Here is a 22,061-nt window from a genome sequence, read left to right on the forward strand (position 1 = left end):
GCCGAGGCACATTCTCTGGCTTCTGTGGGTCCTGGAAGAGGACCTTAATAATTGGTGTCTGGTCTGGGGTCCCAGCAACATGAGATGCCTCCTCTTCCTGCGGAGCTGTTGGGGGGCTAGCAGGGGTAGGCAAGGTTGAAGTGGAAGGGGCTGTTGTCAGACTGCTGCGAGGCCAGCTGGGCCAAGGAGCCAGGAGGCTTTTTCAAACCATGGGTGCCCTGGAGCGGGTGGGCAAGGCAAATGAAGGGAGTGTCTTTTGAGGCTCTGGCTGATTGTAGGGGGGAGGTGCTGGGAGGGGGTTCGTGTCTGTGATGAGCCGAAGAGCAGGCTCCCATGGCTGGCTGGCTGGCTGGCTGGCTGGCTGGGCCGGCCGGCCGGCTCCCTCCCTCCCTCCCTCCCTCCCTTCTTGGGACTTACAGAGAAGGAGGGTGGAGCTCATCCTGCTGCATTCCTCCCTTGCCCTGCAGGGCTGAGGCTGGCAGAGCAGCTGGGACGCAGGGAGGACGAAGCCAGAATCCGACACGGCCTCGGCCTTTCACTCTGGGCTAGTGGGAACCTGGAGGAGGCTCAGCACCAGGTGAGCGTCGGGGAGGCGGGAGGAGGGCGCTGGGCCCCTGAGCTGCTCCAGGCCTCGAGGCTCCTGGCACACCGCTTGCCATCGGCTCGCCTGCCCTCGTCCTCCTGGTCACGGCAGCTGAGCTGGCTCCGGGATGCCCCAATGGATCGGCTGTTGCTCTCCTCCACAGCTCTATCGGGCCTCCGCTCTCTTTGAGACCATCCGCCACGAGGTGCAGCTCAGCACGGACTACAAGCTCTCGCTCTTTGACCTCCAGACCTCTTCCTACCAGGCCCTGCAACGGGTGCTGGTTAGTCTAGGTAAGAGGAGGGCTGCTGCTGGGGCTGCTGTTTGGGTGGATCCTGCTGCCCCAGCAGCCCACCTTTGCAAAGACACGACGCTGAGGACAGGGTGGGGGCTGGGACAGTTCAGCCGTTTTGAACTGGCCAGAGCAGATTCAGCGGTGTGTGTGTGTGGGGGGATGCTTCTCACCCTGTGATTTCCCTGGAGCTTGAGGGCCTCTTCAGGCTGTTGCCTCACTCGGGGCACTCGGGGTCCCTGCCTTGAACACGACCCCCTGCGGTCGGCATAGCCCTCACTTGCAGCCCCCTGCTCGTTATAGGGCACCACGACGAGGCGCTGGCCGTGGCCGAGCGGGGCCGCACGAGGGCGTTTGCCGACCTGCTAGTGGAGCGCCAGACGGGGCAGCAGGACTCAGACCCTTACTGCCCTGTGACGGTCGACCAGGTCCTGGAAGTGGTGAATGGGCAGCAGAGCCTGGTCCTGTACTACTCGTTGGCTGCCGGATACCTCTACAGCTGGCTGCTGGCTCCTGGGGCAGGTAGGTCATGGGCAGCGCCAGTCCTTGCAGCTGTCCCTGGGATGGTCAACGAGGACACTCTTAGCCTGGGTGTAGGCGGAGGACGCCTCTGCTTCACGCTGGGCTGGGGCCGGGCAAAGGAGGACAACTTGGCTCCTGCTGGGCATTGCAGGGGCTGGACTAGATGCTCTTCTAGGCTCCTCCCTACTCTCCTCTTCTGTGATGGCCATTGGCTGTTCACAAAGCCCTTTTTGTGGCATTCTAGGTGGGACGTGAGTGTGAGACACACTTCCTGTCACTGTAGAGGTGGAGGAGGGGCACAGCGAGGCGGTCCTCTGTTCCCAGGGGATTTCCCCCCTTTCTTTTGCTGGCTCCTGATGATTCACCTGTGCTGACTCAAGGCGGTGGGTGATTGGCCAGGCGACTTTTCCCCTCTAGGGCAGGGCCTCAGGGGGCTCAGACCCCCCCCCCACTGCTCTGATTGTGCTTAGGGTCAAACAGGGAGGGAGGCTCGCTGTCTCACTCTGGGGGATCTGTGTGGTGGACGGAGGCAGTCATTGGGTCTAGGGATTGCAATACTGAGGGAGAATGTGGGGCCAGGACAGCCACAGGTTATCATGCCAGGCTTTTGCTTAAGTCGGGTGGGCAGGGACTAGGCAAAGCATGTGGGGCAAAGCAGAGGAAGCCTCTTGGGAGCAAAGCGGTGGCGGTGTAGCACCGCTGAAGGAGCCGTCTGCTTTTCCTCCCGCCGCTTCTCCAGGCAGCAAAAGATGCTGGCTGCTAATGAGATTCCGCACACGGCATTGGCACAAGAGCAACAAAGGAAGTGCCCTTGCTTAATTACATCTCTCTGCTTTCTGCTTCCCAAAGCGTTTGACAAGCATTCGTTGAAGTGGTCTTGGCAGAACAGACGGGCAGCCCCACTTCTCATCTCTGTTTGATCTTCACAATTGCCTTGCTGCGAGCGAACAAGCAAGGGCTCATTCATCAGTCAGAGCAGTGGGATTAGTGTAGAGGGGATCCCCTTCCACAGGCAGCGGCTCTTCATTATCTAATAAAGTCAGGCCTGTAATCTCAGGGCACTCTTTCAGGGCGTAATTTAGTAATTGCAGGCCTTGATCACCCCAAAGCAAAAGGGAAAAGGAGGAATGGTTCTTGCTGCCTGGAGCAGGATGCTAGCCTCCTTTGGGCTTGACTCAAGGGATGGGAGAAGAGCAGGAGGAAGGAGGCTCAGCCCTGCCTTAGAAGGGAAAGTCGCTCCCGCCCCGTGATTATTTATGCTGCCGCTTCAGCTGCGCAGTGGGGTGGCCAGGGCTGGTATTCCAAAATGCAGGTATATAGGTGGATGTTGTGGTCCTTCCTCTTTTAGATTTCAGTTTGCAAAATACCCATCTGGTGGGATGAACCGTATTTGCCTTTTTTGCAGCAAGAGTACGCCAAGGTGTTATTTCTCAGAAAGTTCCTTTCCTGGGTAGTTTTAGCTAACTCAATCCCCATCAGCGCATAAAGGGAAGAAGGGTTTTGTGTCACTGTTTGCGCTGTTTGGGGTCAGGCCTGTAGAGCTCCTGCCCATCTCCTTGGGCCTTCTGGGCCGCTGGGGGAGGACCATCGCTCAATGGTTACAGCATCTGCTCTGCTTGCAAAAGGTCCCACGTTCAGTCCCCAATGGCATTTCCAGGTAGGTCCCGGGCTGTGGTCTGAAGGCACATGAGTCCAGCACCCTGCTGAAGCTAAGCAGGGTCAGGCCTGGTCAGTGCCTGGATGGGAGACCACCTGGGAACCACATGGAAGCCGCCTTGGGTTTCTATCATGAAAAGAAAGGCGGGTAGAAATGTAATAAATAATAATAGTAGGGCCAGGACACCTTCGGGAGCTACTGCCAGTCAGTGTAGACAGTGCTGAGCTTAGATGGGCCTGTGGTCTGGCTCTGTCTAAGGCGGCTTCCTGTGTTCCGCTGCAGCTGTCACCGTTGAGCTCTGGCTCTCGACATGTCCGGCCTTCCCGTGTGAAAATGGCCTTGTCACAGTCACTCAGCCGGTCCCTGAGGCTGCTCCCTTAACCGTAACCAAATGGAAACTGCTGCTGCTGCCGCTGCCCACTAAATTGTGGCAGAGCAGTAAGACTTCCCTGTTATGTCTCTGACTCTTTAAATCAAAAACCAGCTCCTGGAGTGAGAGAGGTTACCTGAAAATCCCCTGGACCAGAACGCATTCAGCAATTTACCACATTAAATATATTTGTTATGGAAAATAGCAAGAAGTCGTTTGATAAGGAATAAGAAATAATGATTTTATCATATAATCTAAGCTAATTTAACTGATTATACTGACCACCAGCCTTTTAATTTATTTAAAATATATATTTTTAGCCCACTCTCCATCGTAAGCAATCCCAGTACAGGGCACAACAACTCAGTTTAAAAGTTACATCAGTCAGCACAACAATATAAAACAAGAGCTGATAAGCACATAACTCAAGCACTGAACTGTTACTACATACGACAAATGGCTGAGCAAATCAAGATGTTTTCAGTTGGTGTTGAAATACAAAAAAAAAAAGACGGACCCAGCCATACACCACAGGGAGGGCTCTCCCTCTCTCTTTCTGACTGTCCCACACTGCTGCCAGAAAATGGGTCTCTCCTGGCAGCAGAACACCAGGTAGAGCCTTCCTAGCAGATCTTACTTCGCACATGGGCAAACTGAGACATGCAAGGCAGATGCTGTTCAAGTCCCAAGGTGGCACCTTGAATTTGCCCTGATAGGATATTGGCAGGCAGCGCAGCTCCTTCAGAATTGGCATCATGTCATTCTAGCAGGGTAAACCACCCCCTGGCACCTGCAAGAACAGCCAATGGCCCGTCTAGTCTGGCATCCTGTTCCTGCAGTGGCCAACCAGGTGCCGCAGTGGGAAAAGGCCCGCAAGCAGGACCTGAGCGCAAGAACAACTCTCCCCTCCTGTGGTTTCCAGCAACTGGTGTTCAGAAGCATCCTGCCTCCGACTGTGGAAGCAGAGCAGAGCCATCATGGCGAGTAGCCTTTGATTAGCCTTCTCCTCCATACATTTGGCTAATCCTCCTTTAAAGCCATCCAAGTTGGTGGCCATCGCTGCCTCTGTTGGGAGCAAATTCCACAGTTTAACTCTGCGCCACATGAAGGAGTCCTTCCTTTTGGCTGCCCCGAATCTTCCAACATTCAGCTTAATTGAAAGTGCATGAGTTCTAATGTTATGAGAGAGGGAGAAAACCTTTTCTCTGTTCACTCTCCGTGCCATATCCGTTGTGTGTGTGTGGGTCACCCTTGAGAGCCTTGCCGAGGTGCCTTCTGCCCGGGGGGGGGGGGTTCCTTTTGCCACCATCAGTACCAGTTGCTAATACTCTTTCCAGCTCCGTAAAGCAGGTGGGGTGTTTTTTTTTGGTTTTTGGTTTTGCTGTTTTCCAGCATCCCTTTCTCTGGCTGGCCATTCATTGTTAAGAATAATTGAGATATTAGATACGGAAAAGGGGTTTATTATTATTATTATTAAATAATAGATAACTGCCCCCTCTTCCAGGCCTTTCCCAGCAGCCACCTGATGAGCAGCATTTGGCTGGTGCTGCCCCCCTCGCCACGTCCAGGAAAGCATTGCGGCTGCGTAGGTGCCAGCAGGGCCTGTCACGCAGCTCTAGGAAGGCCGTTGGCGCACGTGCTGGTTCTGATTGTGGGTGGGCTCCTTCCTGCTTTTAGGAATCCTGAAGTTCCACGAGTGCTACCTGGGTGAGGGCCCAGCCGAGAGCTCTGGAGACTTCCAAGAGAACAGTGCCAGCCTCCAGGCCGTCACCAGCACCACCCTAGAGCAGCTCAGCTCCAGCGTGCGGGAGGTGCTTGGGGTAGATTCCTACTACACGCGGTGAGTATATGCTTCGGGGTTGGCTGGGGGACTGGGGAGTCACAGAGAGGAGAGTGGCAGCCAGGGAGAGGCCACCTTCCTTTCATGAACTGAGAATGGATTTTTACTGGGGGTGAAGTGGCTGGCTGGCCACCGGGCCAGTCTGCCTACCTACCCCCAGCTGTGGGCTGCATCAGAGGTGACAAATGTGGCAGGCAGGTGTTCAGTGGGTGCCCAGAGAGGTCTTGCTGCTGCTGCTGCTACTACGAGGGAGCTTGTGTGCTTTCTGCAGCAGCCCGGCCTGGGAGGGTTTGGGCCTAGTTTCTCCAGCCAAGGGAGCTTATAAAGATGATAGACGTTCCAGCTGGGATGCTGGCCGCTCTGGAGGATTCTTGGCAACTGGTGAGATTTATGAGAGCAGATTATGAATGAAATTCTTTCCCCAGTAATGTGCGGTTTTGGCCTGGCTGTCATAACTGGCCTGGAATACAGACAGTGCAGCTTCATTACTGGCATCCTGGGCGCTGCAGGGCCTTCTTCGCTTGGTTCTTTTGCTGGTTTGCAAGCTGGAAAAGCTCTGTGGATCATGCTGCATCCTGAGCCCCTGTAGAAACTCCTGGCCCTGCACTGCCTTTGGCCCTCTGTGTAGGACAGCGAACATGGCTTGGGGCATGCCGTATGCAATGGCCTGCACCTTGAATGAGCAGACCTGAGCCACAGCCTGGATTTCATTGGCACATGGTCAGCAGAGCAAATCTGGACATATACCTCTCTCACCTCCCTTTTGCAGCTGAGGCAGAGGAAGTTGCAAGTCAGACACTCCTTTCCAAGCTGCTAGTCCTCACTCTGTACCCCGCTCCTTCCTATCAACCAAAGGCTTGGTGGAGTGTCAGGCAGCAGCAGCACCAACATTACACACACACACACCAGTTTCCCCATCATCAGAGGCTCATGGCTGAGTTCCCCAGTCACTCACGTGTGTTTGCCATTAGAACTGGGAGTAGCCCCTCAGCAGTGCCAGGCCAGACCTCTTAGCAGTTGCATCCTGAAGAACCTCTTCTTGGGACTTGGGTGCAGCTGAAACTCAGCAGCTTCACATTTAGCTCGTCTCCTGAGGCTGGAATGAGGTGCAGCCAAGCAGGGTGTGTGCATGCTGCCCGGGAATCGGAATTGGGTGGAGGGTGGCATGCTAATGTGTTAAATAAATAAATCCATACTGGCCAAATGGAGAGGGTCAATCCAGCAGCTGCAATTAAAATGGCCTGAAATGCACTGGAGGGAGATTTTGTCTTGTGGCTGACAGAAAGCATCACATTCCAGTAGGAAAGATGGGCTGGCATTTTACAAACAGGAGCTCTTCACAGCTGTTCTTTTTGTGTCTTCTGCGCAGCTGTCTCTCCAGGCTCCTCCACCGCATCCAGCAGCACTCCCCCTTTCTCCACTGTGCACTCCCACCCACCCCTCCCTGCTGAGCTGACATTTCTGCCACTTGCTCCCTCCCCAGAGCCTGCGCCAGCAGCGAAACAGAGAGTGAGGCAGGAGACGTTGTGGAGCCGCAGTTTGAGGAGATGAATAACAAACTGAACTCCACCACGGACCCCACTGGCTTCCTGAGGATGGTTAGCAGGAACAACCTCTTCAACAGGTACAGGTGCGGAGAGGAAGCCCCCCACTTCCCCAGGCGGACGGATCCTCGCCGTCCCTTTGCCTTGACTGCCTTCCTATTCCCCCCCCCCCATTGTACGTGGGCTCCTGCTGGGCCTGCTGAGAAAATCCTACTCTGTCTCCTGACCACCCCCTTTCCAGGATTGCCAGGGCCAGGTGGATGTTGTGGGGATTGGGGTGGGAAGCAGGCATTCAACCCTTGCTTGGCTAGAAATGTTAAACCTTCCGGATGTTTTGAAGACATGGGGGGGGGGAACAGGGTTTTTCTCACCCACCCCTGTTAAACAATGACAAATGGGGGGGGGATGAACAAGCTGTCAGTGTCTGTAGCTGCAACTCTAGCTTTCATAAGTCTACATTATTTCTGTCCTGGTCTATCCTTATATATCCATCGTGGGGCGGGGGACATTTTCAGCCACATTCCCTTCTGGGGCACTTTCTGGGAGCCACGTGCCAGTGGTGGTCAGGCCCAGGGTCAAAAGTGGGCAAAGCAATGAATGGAGAGGTGGCCTTTGTGCTGTTGGCTGCGTTCTACACACACCCACACAATCCTCCACCGCCCAGCCAGGCAAAAGCGCTCACGGGGAGGGTGGTATTTCCCCCCCTGTATTTTATGAATGCAAGTTTATTTCACTTTATGCAGAATGTGGAGGAATCTGAGGCAAATAATAAATAAATGTCACTGGGAGGATTTGGAGGCTGTGTTGCATAAAGGCCTCACCAGCCTGGTGGGAGGACCAATGCACTTGGTTGGACAAAATAGCCAAAGATGTCTGCATTCTGCAGTTTGGGAAGCCTCTCGCAGCGTCTCATCCCAAGAGCGCTGCTTGCTTAGTAGTATAGTTTGCCTCTGAATCCCCGTTGCTGGAGGAGCACAAAAGGCAGAAGCGCTGCTGCTGTCATCCTCGTGCCCTGCATGGGGGCCTCTCACAACGGGCGTCTGGATGGCCACTGTGAGAAAAGGATATACTGGACTGGATGCCCCCCCCCTTGGCCTGATCCAGCCACCAAGCTCTTCTTATACTCTTAATCAAAACCAACACAGATTTGGAATAGTGTGGAGTGGCTGTGACAATAGTACTTGCACTGGCTGCGCATCCACTGCCAAGCCAGGTTCAAGGTCGTCATATTAACACACAAAGCCCTGAACAGCTTCGGGATCCCCTGAGCCCTTATCTCCCACCTCAATCCCTGAGATCATCTGCAGGAGTGGCTTTGGTCATCCCCCGAGTTGGCGAGGCTCATTTAACATCGCCACGAAATCCAGCCTCCCTTGTCATTGGCCCAGCGCTCTGGGATGCTCTGCCAACAGGGATTCTGCAGGCCCCCCTGCCTTGACTTCTAAGCGCCTGCTGAAAACCTTTTTATTCTGCCAGGCTTATGCGGGCAGTTAAGAAGATGTCTCTGCGGGTGTTGTATTTTTAGTGTTGTAAACTGAAATAAAATAGCAGTATACAGATAAGTTTATAAATAAATAAATACTGCTTTAAAATTATTTCAATCGTTCTGAAAGAGAAAATATTTCATAAAAGGTAGTTTCCCTCCAAACTGCCATTTTCCACTGGGGGAAAAAGATGGGGAAAATGCCCCCCCCCCGGTTGCTTTTTCTCCAGCCCTTTGCAGCTCTGGACTGGCATTGCAGGCTACATCAGTTGTCAGAGCTCTGGGGCCCTCCAGGCAAGGGCAGAGGTTGCAGAGTTGGCAAGCTGGCATGCCTTCATCTGATGTTGCCGTGCCTTGCCCTTACTGGCTGGCAGCACATCTGCCACGCTGCAGGTGGAGGCCTTCCTCCTCATTTGCTCAGGTTTGGACCTGCCCCCTCCGAGGGTCTCCCATGGTTGCACCAAAGAAAGTGGGTGGGGAAGGAAGCATCACCTCACTGGGTCTAGAAAAGTGCTTGTCAGCCACGCAAGACCTTCTCTCGGTCCCACCAGTTAAGATAGTGAGGCTGGTGCGGACCAGAGAGCGGACATTTTCGATTGTGGCCCCCACCCTCTGGAACTCCCTTCCTTTTGACCTTCGCCATGCCCCTTCCCTGATAGGTTTCCGCCGGGCCTTGAAGACCTGGCTGTTCAGGCAGGCCTATGGGATCTCTGGGGTGGGTTGCTTTTAATATTGGTATATTAATTACTGTTGGTGGTTTTCATTGGTTTTTATTGTATTTTATCATGTACATGTACGTCGCCTAGAGTGGCCGTTAATTCGGCCAGATAGGCGACTCAGAAATAAAATTTTATTATCATTATTATCCTGTCATGGCTGTCTGCTCTGGTGCACTTGTTTCCAGGTGATGCCTGAATTCTGAGCTGCATAAAGCTGCCCCTCACCCACCCCCATCCCACGTTGAATTTTTGCTCTCACAAACATCACTTGACAGTGGAGAGCTGCTCCCACCTGCTGGTAGTTGAGAGTCTGTACAGCCACCTCCTCCTCTTGCATTTCAGTGTTGGGATCAACCTTGGAGTTTGGTCCCTTCACCCTTCTTTTGGGGAAGGGGATGTGGACTCTGGAGACCCCAGAGAGAGAGAGAGAGACCCAATGGGCAGAGTTCAGAGTGTCCCCCTCCAGCATTGGCGGGCAGAAGGTTCCTTGGCTGAACATCCCCCACAGCCCTCCTCTCTCTTTGATGGCAGGTCTGGTGTGGGGTGCCCTGGACAGAGATGCCTGACGGCGTTGGCCAGGCCTAAAGCGCAGGAAGGAGCTGGGGGTGGGGGAGGAGGAGAGCGAAGGAATGAGGGCGGGACTGAGCCCTTGGTGCCTCTTGGGAAGTCCTCAGGTGGGGTCCCTCCGTTCCCTGCTCAGCTAGGTGGGAACTGAGAGACCCTTCTGGGGAGAAAAGGCCTCTCGTGCGAGTGACGCTCAGCATTGCTGAAAGGGTCTGCTAGTGCTCATGGAGAGGGCTTCTCCCCCCCCCCCCCCCAGCAAGGCTGATAAGCAGACGTTGCAGACTGAGCAAATCTGCCATTATTGGACTGGCCCAGCCTCCAATCCACTCTCCACTGAGAGAGTCATCTCCATTCTGTGGGCTCCGATTCCACTTGGGCTTCAGCTGCCATTCACGTGGACTCATTTCACTCTAGCAAAGACAAAGGTGGCGGCTGAGCCCTCCCCTCAGCTGCTTGTTCAATGGACACTGTTGAAAGGTTGACCCCGTGGAAGCCACACAAACGCAGTGGGGCCTGGCTGGCTTCTGAGGCACATGCAGGCCCCAACCATTGCATTAGCCTGGGCTCCTGGCCTGTGCCAATGGACATCCCAGGAAGGGCTGCCAGGCCTTGGGTGGCGGCAGAGGGCATGGGCCAGGCTTGGCAATAGCTGGAGAATGGCGGGTCTGGGCTGAAGACCTTCTGCAGCCTCCCTCCCTCCCTCTGAGCTCCTGCCGGGGGTGTTTCCTCTCCACAGGAGCTGCCAGAGCATGAACAGCCTCTTCAGCGGACCAGCGTCCCCAGCAAACGAGGCCACCTCCTCACTGCCCCGACAGCCCAGCTCCTTCAGCAAGCCGCCTCTGCGCTCCCTCTACGACCTGCTGATTGGGCCCATGGAAGGGGTGAGTCTCTGGGCTGCGCTTCAGCCAGGTGGGGCAGGGAGACCTTTCGATCAGGGACTCTGGCAGGCAGGCAGGCGGTTCTGCAAGAGGATTTCCAGGGAAATGTCCCTTGGGAAGTGCAGTCTCTTTCAGAAAGACAGTCTGTCTACAGCCTGAACCTATTTCTGATGTGGGCAGGGCTCCCTTTCTGGGATTCCTCCTCCCTCCCCCTTCCTTGCCCGATGTGAGGAGAGCATGGAGAGGGGAAGAGCCGCTCCGTGCACCACCTCGGGCTCCTTGGAGGGACAAGGATGGGCCATAAATGCCATCATAAACCAACAGGCACATTTCTGGCAGGGAGGGAGAAGTGTCTGACTGCTTCTCTGGGACTGCCGAAGGGTTCCTGTCTGTCTGCTCCCCTCGGTGCCCCCAACTTGCCTGTGCTGCCAGGTGCAGGCACCGAATCATCCATGCGACGAGACGAGACGGGGGGCTCTCTCACACTGTCTGTGCCTCCTAGAAAGTGAGTCTGGAGAGGTGTTTGGTTTTCTCAGCTGAAATTGTGACTGTAACTTTCCTAGTCCTCCAGGGCAAAAGCATCCCCCCCCGTCCAACAGCTTTTGAGGGCTAAGAAGGAGCAAAGAAAAATGCCATCGCTCTGAGGTCGGGTTCCAGGGTGGCGTTTACTTTCCTCCCAAGTGCGGCTGAGATCAGGTGGCAGCAGGCCAGGGACTCTGGGGTGGAGGAGCAACCGCTGTGCCCCCCCCCCGAGGAAATTAAAGTCTGGCTGATAACTCAGGGCTGTCCCACACAGAGCTGAAGCAAAGGGAAACGTGGGCTTGCCTCGCCAGGAAGAAGGAATCTGCCCCGTCCTCCCCCCTCCCCCGGTGTTAGGGGGCATCTTGTCAGCACCTCCCTGTCTGAGGGCTGCAGGGAGGGAGGGTCACAGCTAGGAGAGCTTGGCAGGCAACTCCTCCATGAGACAGAGAAAGAGGGGAGAGAGGGGCACAGGCAGCAGCAGAGGGTGCCTCTAACTCCCCAGATGGTTTTATTCTGGGGCTTGTGGTCTCTTCTCTGCCACTGACCTGAGCCCCCTCCCCCCTGGCCTTACTCTGTTGTGGGCTTCCTAGAGGGGGTGGGAAAGAGGGATCCTCCTTTGGCAGTCGGGTAGGAGAGAGTCCCAGGTGGAAGAGTGGCCTGTGGGTTCATATTCTCCTGCTGGGGGGAGATTACCAGAGGGGGTGCAGGGGGGATGCCTTCTCACTCTGCTATGGATGGGGTTCGCTGCCTAGTTCTGATCCTTGCTCAATCCCGATCCGCCTTTTTTTTTTGTTCCCCCTTGCTTTTACACTTGCCAATTCAATCTGCGGGAGGGGGGTGGACGAAAGAAATGATGTAAATTTTAACTTTTAAATGCTTATGTAAATCCATGGAAGTTAATGGATAATAGTGATTATAATTACAAAGATAATTACTTAAAATGGAGATAAAATTCGGGGGGGGGGAAGCTGTGCTGATTACAGCTGCAGCCTGCCTCAAGAAATCAGTGCCAGTCCACAAAGACAGTGGAGGCCCTGGTGCTGCTGCTGCTGCTGCTGCTGCTGCGTGATGGGGAGTCATGACAGTGTCCCCTGGCTATGGAATGCCCTTCCTGGTGAGGTGCATTTCAGCCCCTCATTATTAGTGTTCAGGAGGGATATACAGACATTCCTGCTCACGCAGGTGTCTCTGGGTGGAAGGAGAGTGGGTTTGGGCAACTGTGAAACAGCTGGGAGGATGTCTTGGTTTTGTGTTCGAATCGTTATTTTCAAGAATCTTGAATTGTTTTTGTTTACTGTGTGCCACCCTAGGCACCTTTGGGAGGAAGGGTGAGGTAAACATCTAACCGGTCCCCCCCATGTCTGTTTCAGGGCCTGATGCACTGCAGCGGGCCAGCGGGACGCCACCGGCACCTCGTCCTGGTCTTGGAGGGAGAGCTCTACCTTATCCCCTTTGCTCTCCTCAAGGGCAGCTCCTCCAACGAGTACCTGTACGAGCGCTTCAGCCTCATTGCGGTGCCCTCCATCCGAGCCCTGAACCCCAGCGCCAAGGTAGGGGGCTTCTCCCCGTGTCCCCATGCTTCTCTCCTTACTCGTGCCCTTGGGCAGCTCACGGAGCAAGGCGTAGGAGGAGCCACCGCCCTGGGGGACAGCAGGAGGCCCGGTTCTTGTTAACAGCTGGGCCCTCCCCCTTCCAGCTGGGACTGCATCCCCCATTATCCTGTCCCTCCCCCTTCTGACCCACGCCTCACTGCCTGCATGCCCCATTGTGCTGCACATGCTTGCCTGCCTGCGGGTGGCCAGGCCTGGCCCAGGAAGAGAGGGCTGCTGTGCAGCGCAGCTTAAACACACTGGGAGACCTGCCCTCCTTCCAGCCAGACCCTCCTTTGCAGGCTGTTGGTGGTGCCAGGTCTTAGGAGGATGTTGAGGTCGGGGGGGAGGGGGAGGTGGATCCCAGCTGGCAAGAGCTTTGGGCAGCTGCAGCAGTTGGAGTCTTAATCAAGGGACCGGCCTGGTCTTGAACTGCCCACAGCAGCAGTTAGGAGGAAGGAATGGGGGTCAGAATTTGCCACCCGTTTGGGCATCTGGCCTATGTCTCTGCCCAGCCAGTTGGCATGGGCTGTTCTGCTGAGGGGAAGGTGACTGCGCTCCCTCTGCTCTTGCAGACCCAGGCCAAGAAGACCCAGGCCTCCACCCACAGCAGCTCTCCCTCGATGGCCGCTGTCATTGGCAACCCCAAGTTGCCGCCCTCAGTGATGGATCGGTGGCTGTGGGGGCCCATGCCATCTGCCGAGGAGGAGGCCTACACGGTGTCAGAGCTGCTTGGCTGCCAGCCTCTGGTAGGCAGCCTGGCCACCAAGGAACGGGTGATGAGCGCGCTAGCCCAGGCAGAGTGCGCCCACTTTGCCACCCACATCTCCTGGAAGCTGGCTGCCCTGGTCCTGACGCCCAGCACCGAGAGCAGCGCTGCTGGCAGCAAGGGCTCCTTTGGGAACGCCTACACCATCCCCGAGTCCCTCCGCATGCCAGACGACTCCAGCGATGCGGAGAGCATCTCGGACTGCCCGCCCCTGCAGGAGTTCCTACTCACAGCCGCTGACGTCCTGGACCTGCGCCTGCCAGCCAAGCTGGTGGTCCTGGGCTCCTACCAGGAGTCCAACAGCAAGGCCACTGCCGACGGGGTGATCGGGCTGACGCGAGCCTTTCTAGCGGCGGGCGCCCACTGTGTCCTGGTGTCCCTCTGGCCGGTCCCGGTGGCTGCATCCAAGATGTTTGTGCACACCTTGTACATGGCCCTGCTCAATGGCCTCAGGACCAGCGCTGCCCTCGGCGAGGCCATGAAGACCGTGCAGAGCAGCAAACAGTTCTCCCACCCCTCCAACTGGGCAGGTGAGGAAGCTGCAGCGGGTGAGCGAGGGTGCTGCAGGCTGCTAGAGAGCCGGCAGTGGCCCCCGCCCTGTCCGGCAGCTCTGACCCTTGGGAGAGATGGCAAGGAGAGTGCCTGGAGTAGACTGCCCCACCCAAAGGCCAGGGCGCCTCCGCTTCTGTGAGCAGGAGGAGCAGAACAGTGGCAGAACTGGCGAGACTGCTGCGGGTGGAGTTAGCACAGTCGGGGAGGGTGGGCTGGCTGCTCCCCCCCCCCGCACTTGCCCATTGGCCAGCGAACATGGCCGCTTTCTTGAGACAAGGCAGCTCGAGGCTCCTGTTTCTCCCCTGCAGGCTTCACACTGATTGGGAGCGATGTGAAACTGAACAGCCCTTCCGCTCTGGTTGGGCAAGCCCTGACAGACATCCTGCAGCACCCAGAGCGGGCCCGCGATGCCCTGCGGGTCCTGCTACACCTGGTGAGAGGGCGGCAGGCACAGGGGGGCTGGGCACAGGGGGGCACAAGGTGCAACGACTGTCTTCACGTCTAGAGCGCCTGTGAGGGTTTGTTGCCAGTTGTGGGGCATCGTGAGCAGCTCAGGAGCATCCTGCTGGCTTGGGACATGTGGGGGAGCAGGGGAGGGAGGGAGGAACGAGGAGGCTCACTCTGCCTCCCCCTCCCCTCCCACAGGTGGAGAAGTCCCTGCAGCGGATCCACAGCGGGCAGCACAACTCCATGTACACCTCCCAGCAGAGTGTGGAGAACAAAGTGGGGGGCATCCCCGGCTGGCAGGCTCTGCTAACTGCTGTGGGCTTCCGGCTGGACCCTCCAGCCAGCGGCCTCCCCGCCGCTGTCTTCTTCCCCACTGCGGACCCGGGCGACCGCCTGCACCACTGCAGCTCCACCATCCAGTCATTGCTGGGTGAGTCCCAAGTCGATGCGCCGGGAGCACTGGGGGGGAGGGTGTGCTTTCCAAAGAGTAACCAGCCCCCTCTGCCTCTCCCCACGGCAGGTTTGCCCAACTCTGCTCTCCAGGCCCTGTGCAAGCTCATCGCCGCCTCTGACACTGGAGAGCAGCTCATCAGCCGGGTGAGTGCCAGGCCAGGCAGCCTTTGGGGCAGCGGGGGGGAGTCTCTGGGGACCACCCCCCTGGTCTCACTAGCTGTTCAGGTCAGGGTCTGTGAAGGAGCTCTGCCTGCCCCCTTCTTGCTGCATCGGGCTGCTGCATCGCTCCCTCAGCTGGCTGTAAACATCTTTCTCTCTCTTTCTCTCCCTCCCACCCCCCCTTTCTGCTTCCACAAGGCTGTTAAAAATATGGTAGGAATGGTGAGTACAGGACACCCTTCGGCCCCCTCCTCCGTTCTGCAGTGGGACCCTCCCCCTTCAGCCCCTCACCCGCTCTATGGTAGGGCTGGGGTGTGACTGGGAGGCGGGGGGGGCAATTGTGCTTCCTCCCTCCCTGGCACGGCAGCGCTTGCAGGCAGCGCTTGTCTGCCACGTTCCTTGGAGCGAACACCCCTCCCTCCCTCACACGTTCGCTCACTCTCGCTCTCTCCCTCCTCTTCCTCCTCCTCCTCTTCTTCCTCCTCCTGTTGCTCTTGTGGCAAGCTTCCAGAGAGAGGGGGAAGGGTGGGATGGGTGAGGCTTGGCCTGACTCTGAGCGTTGCTGCTTCTTCCTCCTGCTCCTCCTCCTCCTCCTCCTCAGCTCCATCAAGTCTTGGTGCAGCTCCAAGTGGGAGAGAAGGAGCCAGACTTCTCCTTGGCCCCAATCCAAGTCTCCATTAGCGTCCAGCTTTGGCGTCTGCCCGGCTGCCATGAGTTCCTTGCAGCTCTAGGTAAGTCTTGGGGATGTCACCGGGGGGGGGCAAATGGGGGTGGAGGAGGGCAGGGCAGGCCGCATGAGGCCGCTGCCCTCCTTTGGGGCAGGGACAGGCCTACCTCGGGGACCCCCCTTCTCCCTGGCTGCTGGCCTGAAGCCCCATGTTGCTCGCAGGCTTTGATCTGTGTGAAGTGGGGCAGGAGGAGGTGATTCTGAAGACGGGGAAGCAGGCCAGCCGCAGGACCATGCACTTCGCCCTACAGACGCTGCTGGCGCTCTTTGGTGAGATTTGTGCCCGGCGCCTCTTGGGAGTGGAGGGGAGCACCTCCTGGGGAGGGGGACCCTTCCCTGCCAGCTGCAGAGGCGGACCTGATGGCAGCCGCCCAAGAGGTGGAGAGGCCATGGAGGCACTGGAGCCGGAGCTGGTTTCAGCAAGCAGCAGGCGTGCCGTGATGACCGGCGGGGTCAATGGCACCCCTGGAGAGGCTGACACCCAACCAGGAAAGCAGGGATTCGGGGCTGGGGGCAAGATGGAAGTGGGATGCTGGCCAGGAAGCAGGCGCTTGGAGCGTACAGCCCTCTGGGTGGCACCTGCGCAGCTCTGATCCAAGAATGCCCTTTCTCCCTCCAGGGGCCAGTCCCCTTCCCTCCAGCCCCAGGAAGAGCGTGAGAGGCTGCCCCTCTGCGGGGCCCTGGCAGGCGCTCTGAGCACTGCAGCATCCCTGCTCTTGCCCTGTGCTCTGAATGGTCTTCCTCCGCTTTGTTTAGATTCCACCGAGCTCCCCAAACGGCTCAGCTTGGACAGCTCCTCATCCCTTGAGTCGTTGGCCTCAGCTCAGTCCGTCTCCAACCCTGGGCCACTCAACTACCAGAACCCCCCCTTCTCCCCCCTGTGCCCCGACACCCTGGGCTCCGACGCCATCTCCGTCTACAGCCTGAGCTCCATCACGTCCTCCGCCAGCTTTGTCTCCAAGCCTGAGTGCTTGTCGGAAGGGGGCAGCTCCAAGGGGTGCCAGGATCCTGGGAGGGCCAAGAACACCTGTCCCCAGAGGCCCTCTATGCTGCACGGCCAGTCCTCGCCAAAGAGCGATGCTTCCCCCGGCAAGGAGGAGGAGGAGGAGTATGAAGGCTTCTCCATCATCAGCAACGAGCCACTGGCAATGTACCCGGGCAACAGGCGAGCACAGTTTTCCCCGGACCACAAACCCTCCCAGACTCGTAAGGGCGGAGGGGTCAAGGTTTCTGCCAGCTCCCCAAACTCCCCTGTTAAAATGACTCTTATTCCCAGCCCAAATTCCCCTTTCCAAAAAGTTGGGAAACTCGCAGGGTCAGACACTGGTGAGTCTGACCAGTCCAGTACCGAAACAGACAGCACCATCAAGTCCCAGGAGGAGAACAGCCCCAAGCTAGATCCCCAGGAGCTGGCCCAGAAGATCCTGGAGGAGACCCAGACCCACCTCCTGGCCGTGGAGCACTTGCAGCGCAGCGGCCAGCCTGGTAAGAGCAACAGCCGGGAGGGTGGGGCCTCGGTGCCTGCCGGGCCCTCTTCCTTCCGATCCTCAGAGACCAGCGCGTTCAGCAGGCCTCTGTGCTCAAGTCACAAGGGCCAGGCCTCCCCCAGCCCCCTCAAGCCAAAGCCCCCCGCGAGGAGCTCCTCCCTGCAGAAGGTCAGCTCTGGCTACAGCAGTCCTACGGCCTCTGAGGCATCCAATAAGGAGGAGGAGCGGGAGGGGGCCAGTCCACACAGCAGCTGGCCACCCCCCACCTCCGACACCCAGGGGGTTCTGCCGGAGCAGCCAGCCTTCAAGCTGAAGTACCCCAGCTCCCCCTACAGCACCCACATTTCCAAATCGCCCAGGAACATTTCCCCAAGCTCCGGGCATCACTCCCCGGCCGGCAGCACCCCCTCCCCTGCTCTCTCCTACTCCTCCGCAAGTTCTGCCCGTTCCAGCCCTGCAGATGTCCTCTCCATCGACAAGCTCAAGATGGCCGCTATTGATGAGAAGGTGCAAGCCATCCACAACCTGAAGATGTTCTGGCAAAATGCCCCGCAGCACCCCACGGGCCCCCTGAAAATCTTCCGGAGTACTTCCGGGAGGAGAGACGTGCTCAGCTTGCTGAACTTGTCCCCACGGCACAGCAAAGAGGAAGGAGCCAACAAGCTGGAGTTGAAGGACTTGTCTGCTCCTCTGCCGCCGCAGCCACAGAGGAACACCTCCAATGGACATGCCAGCCCCCTGGCCCCTACGCAGTCCCCGCGACCAACCAGCACACCGAGCCCCGGGCATCCCATGCGGCTGCCTTCCGGAAATGGCTACAAGTTCTTGTCCCCAGGCCGGTTCTTCCCTTCTTCCAAGTGCTGAGACCTCTTTGCAACAGTCCCTGCCCCTTGGGTTGTGTGGAGCTCCCGGCCTTTCTTCCTCTGTCCGCTTACCTGAATGGAGCAGAACCTTGGGAAATAAGACGGTGGGGGGGGGGAGCCTTGCGCACAGCAAGTTGCCCAGGCTGAGGTAGGACCTGTGGATCAGTGCCAGGTTGGTAGCCAGTCAGCCTCTCAGCCCCCCCTCCGGATGCTGGACACAAGCGTCAGGCGCCACCAAGGACTGGAGGAGGGGAAGAGGGCTGCTAGCAGGAGGGGGACGCACACAGCTTTTTGGGAGGTGAGGTACAAGCCATTTGCAGATGCTTCTTGAAGGGGGGTTGCTGGGGCGGGGGGGCACACAAGCAGCTGTAGTGCTGCCTCTGCTGGGAAACGCAAGCATGTCCTGTCTGTTATGGGGCCCAGCCCAGGGACCTTGTCTGGCCGGGACAGGCAAGATCCTTTTGCTGCTGCAGAGTAGATCATGGCAGGCTCCACCCTTTGCAGATAGCAGGATGACTCTGGGGGCCTGAGGGGGTGAAGCAGCCCGGCAGGGGCCTCTTGCAGCCTCAAGGTTCAGGGGCCTCCACTGGCCTCCCTCTGCCATAAGGACGCTCCCACTTGCGCTTCCGCCATGAAGCCTCCCACAGCCCCTTTGCAAAGCAGGGGAAGCCTAACCTCTGTTGTGTGCTGGGGGGGCTGGCAGGGGGAGACTTGGCAGCATTCTGCCTCCTTGGGGGGGGTTCTTAGGTCACGCAAAGCTGGGCATTCAGCACTCCTCCCTCTCTTCCCCATGGTGGGGAGGCAATACCGCCCTATCTCTCAAGGTGATTTGGGCTAGCCATCAAGCTCCTAGCCCCAAGCACAACTGGGAGGTCCCCCCTCCCTCTCAATGTCTAGGAGGATTTGGGTTTCTGAAGAGAGAAGCACCAAGATGCCACTGCAGGGGGCTGCGTGGGGTGCTCAGCTTGCTAGTGTGGGGAGAAAATATTGAGCAAGGTGGGGAAGTCCTAGAGCAGTACCCCCCCCCCGCTTCAAGCCAGGAAATGGATCCCTGCCAGTGAAAACATGGAGCAGAGCAGCCGTGGAGCAATGCCCGTGAGCCGCTCTGGGGCGTCCAGCTGGCTGCTGGTTGGTGGGCTGGGTGCCCCTGCCTCCATCCTCCCTCTGGCCAGTGCCATGTCCCTTTGGCTCTCAGGTTCACCTCAAAAGGTCTCCCTCTGCTCTGAGCAGACAACCCTTCCGTGCTTTGTGGGTAGTAGTGAGAAGCTTTTCTCAGGTGCTGCGAGACTGTTGTTGTTGGGACCAACCGCTGGTCTTTTCCTACCCTATGCAAAGTCACTCTGCAGGTGATGGCTGAAGCTTTCAACAAAAGTGGGGGAAGACCCTCCGCACCCTGCAGAGCTCACGTCCTTCCTTCCTTCCTTCCCCTGGAGGCAGAAGTCTTCACAAACGGTGCTTTCTGGGCAGCTGCCCCCCTTGCTGCAATCTCCTCTGCTCAGCAGCAATGGCTCCGGCCACCTGAGCCTCCCAGGCTGCAAGTGATGTCCAGGCAGAGGGCATTCCCTGAGCTGCCCTTCCGTGGAGGATGGGTGTCTGTGGCCACGTGTAACATATTCAGCAACACCGGCTGTCCCCTACTCACCTCTCCGCCTCCCCTGGACCATTGCCTCATTCCTGTGCCCTGTAAGGGAGGAAAATGGGAGTTTGCCAGGCTTGCAGTTTATGTGGGGAAAATCAGGAAACAGCATCTCCCCCCCCCACTCTGCAGAGCTCCCCATTTGTCCTCCTCCTCCTCGTCTTGTGCACGGACAAGTGACCACACTGCTTCTCACAGTGAGCAATAAGCGTTAGGTGTGATGCCAGGTGCAAACCCCCTCCATTCCCCTGCCTGCCAAGACGGCCTATCAGTTTGGCTTTATCCTGCAAAGGCCCACGAGCCACTCTGGGCTTTGGGCTTGCCGGGCAGGCCACATGGCCCAGCATTCACCAGCTGCCCAGCGTTAGCCAGTCCATGTTGTTCTCCCACCCCTGGGCCCTTGTTTAAGTGAGGGTCATGCTGAAAAACTGTAAGGGGGAGGAATGGTTTCCAAATCCTGGCCTTCATCTCACCCCTGCCCCCATCCCCGTGTGTCTCCATAAGGAGTCTTGTAGTCCATCTACTCTTCCTTTAGGTCATGTGATCTTGTGAGGTGGGGCTCTTGTTCATGGGAATATGGAGAGGACCCCGATATGCACATGTGTGTCCGCACACACACCCATCCCTGCCTACCTGTCCACAACTGGTCCTCTGCACTCCTTGTTCTTTATGCAGTGTCTGCCATGTTTGGCCTATATGGACTTTTTTGTAAATTAAAACTCCCGTTTCCAGACAACATTAAACTTTTTATATTATGATGTTTACCATGTAAAAAGAATTTCATATTTTTATTGCAATTCCTAAGGCATTTGGCCACCTCCTTTGTGATTTCCTTTTGTGTCTATTAAAGCATGAGATCTCTCAGCTCCTCTGTGTGTTGTCTGACGTCAGTGGCCAGTTAGGCCACCACCTCCCAGCACAGACACGTGGCAGCAGTGACTCTCCCAGCAGTGGACAGATGGGAAGGTGGGGACTTGGACTGTTGAGCTGCAGCAAGTGGCGCCTTCCTTCCTTACCAACAGGGCTGGAGTGGCAGGCAAGGACAGTGCCTTGACCCTCAGCTTTGTAGCCAGAGTGTAAGAGAAGTCGGGTGTCTTGCTGCTTGAACTGTGCTGGGCAGATGTGGGGCAACTTCTTTGGAGGGAAGGTTTGGGACCTGGGGCACTTCTGCAGCAGGTGCCACCACCACCACTGCTCTGCTGGTCAGGCTTTTCTCCAGCTTGTTCTTCCAGGCAGTGCTTTGTGTTGGACAATTCAGTCTGCTGCAGACCCAGGGTGAGCTCTGGTGATCTGGCACCAGCTGGGCTGTTCTCGTGATGGCAGACCCCATCTGACCTGACGTGTGGCAGAGGAGTTTGCCATTCGAGGAGGGGTGGTGCTTGTTTTTTCCACCCTCCACCAACTGCGTCTGCATATGAACAATGTGGAACTTGCTGCGAGACCCTTTAAAGGTGTGCTGTCAGTTCCTTTGCAAGTGGGGCTCACTATCAGAAGCTCACTTTAAGCTCCTGTTTGTTCCTTTGGAGCCACATCCTTACGGGCCCCACTGCTGATGGCATATAAATTGGCCTGTAGGCTGCAGCTTCTCTGGCCCTTTCAGGAGGGGCTCCCTGGACAGCCCCAGCTCTTGGTGGCAAGAGCAATAATCCCCAGTGCCTGCTCCTAAGAGGAACTTTCCTCAGAAAGTAACAGCCCACCTTTGTAGCATGATTGTTTTCAAAAGACTGCATCTTGCTGTGCCATAAAGCTGTTGCTGGAGTTTAAAAGGGAGTTGTTCAGTGGGTCTTCAATCATTTGTAAGCCCTTCACTGCTCTCACTGTGTCTGCAGGAGCACTTTTTTTGAACCTATATATGGTCTGTTTAGGAAGTAATGCCTACAAAATGCTGGGCTGGAAGTAATTTAATCCAGAAAGCAGCTTCCTCCACTGAGGTCTATATAAGAGACACATTTCCTGCACAGGCAAAAGAAAATACAATTATGTTTTATTGCAAATAATGTAAAAACAGATAATTTTGGGGTAACAAAATGAGCTATCTGTATTACACCTAGGGGTGTCTTTAATAGCCTCACACGCACGTGAAATGTAATAAAAGACACCAAAGTTTATTAAGCATGGTCAAAATCGTATCTTAATTACTAGTTTCATTGTCTGAGGCAATGAGAACTGGAATGGAAACAGGGATCAGTTATAGCAGTGGAGCTTTCTATCTTTTTATAAGGCCAATCAAGCAGGGTTTTTTTACTCTGCGCAGACGGATGCTTGTATAATATCACGATGCTTGTAGCAGCTTTGCAGGGCATAGTATCGAAAGGGGTCATGCTCTCCAAAGCTGGTTGTGAGGAGGAGTTGAGAAGAAGGGGAAATCAATGGTGGGCCATTAATGGCATTCTCTCGCAAAATGG

At 56.7% G+C, this 22,061-nt stretch overlaps 1 protein-coding gene across 5 annotated transcripts in view; it reads left to right on the plus strand.

The window, feature by feature from the left end:
• Positions 1 to 20,506, plus strand: part of TTC28 (tetratricopeptide repeat domain 28) — a 165,338-nt gene extending 144,832 nt beyond the window's left edge. For 2 of the 5 annotated variants that reach the window (XM_061603475.1, XM_061603479.1), the window contains 15 exons: positions 468 to 577; positions 747 to 876; positions 1,179 to 1,397; positions 5,102 to 5,264; positions 6,748 to 6,894; positions 10,311 to 10,455; positions 12,345 to 12,524; positions 13,139 to 13,862; positions 14,193 to 14,317; positions 14,530 to 14,761; positions 14,852 to 14,928; positions 15,142 to 15,165; positions 15,545 to 15,674; positions 15,833 to 15,940; positions 16,427 to 20,506. In XM_061603475.1, the coding sequence (XP_061459459.1) occupies positions 468 to 577; positions 747 to 876; positions 1,179 to 1,397; positions 5,102 to 5,264; positions 6,748 to 6,894; positions 10,311 to 10,455; positions 12,345 to 12,524; positions 13,139 to 13,862; positions 14,193 to 14,317; positions 14,530 to 14,761; positions 14,852 to 14,928; positions 15,142 to 15,165; positions 15,545 to 15,674; positions 15,833 to 15,940; positions 16,427 to 18,021 (4,109 nt within the window). In that variant the 3' untranslated portion in view covers positions 18,022 to 20,506. The remainder of the gene's footprint in view (positions 1 to 467; positions 578 to 746; positions 877 to 1,178; positions 1,398 to 5,101; positions 5,265 to 6,747; positions 6,895 to 10,310; positions 10,456 to 12,344; positions 12,525 to 13,138; positions 13,863 to 14,192; positions 14,318 to 14,529; positions 14,762 to 14,851; positions 14,929 to 15,141; positions 15,166 to 15,544; positions 15,675 to 15,832; positions 15,941 to 16,426) is intronic. The other 3 variants (XM_061603476.1, XM_061603477.1, XM_061603478.1) reach the window with 3 other exon arrangements.
• Positions 20,507 to 22,061: the final 1,555 nt, after the last annotated feature.

Source organism: Rhineura floridana, chromosome 19 (genome assembly GCF_030035675.1).
Source record: "Rhineura floridana isolate rRhiFlo1 chromosome 19, rRhiFlo1.hap2, whole genome shotgun sequence".
NCBI lineage: Eukaryota > Metazoa > Chordata > Lepidosauria > Squamata > Rhineuridae > Rhineura > Rhineura floridana.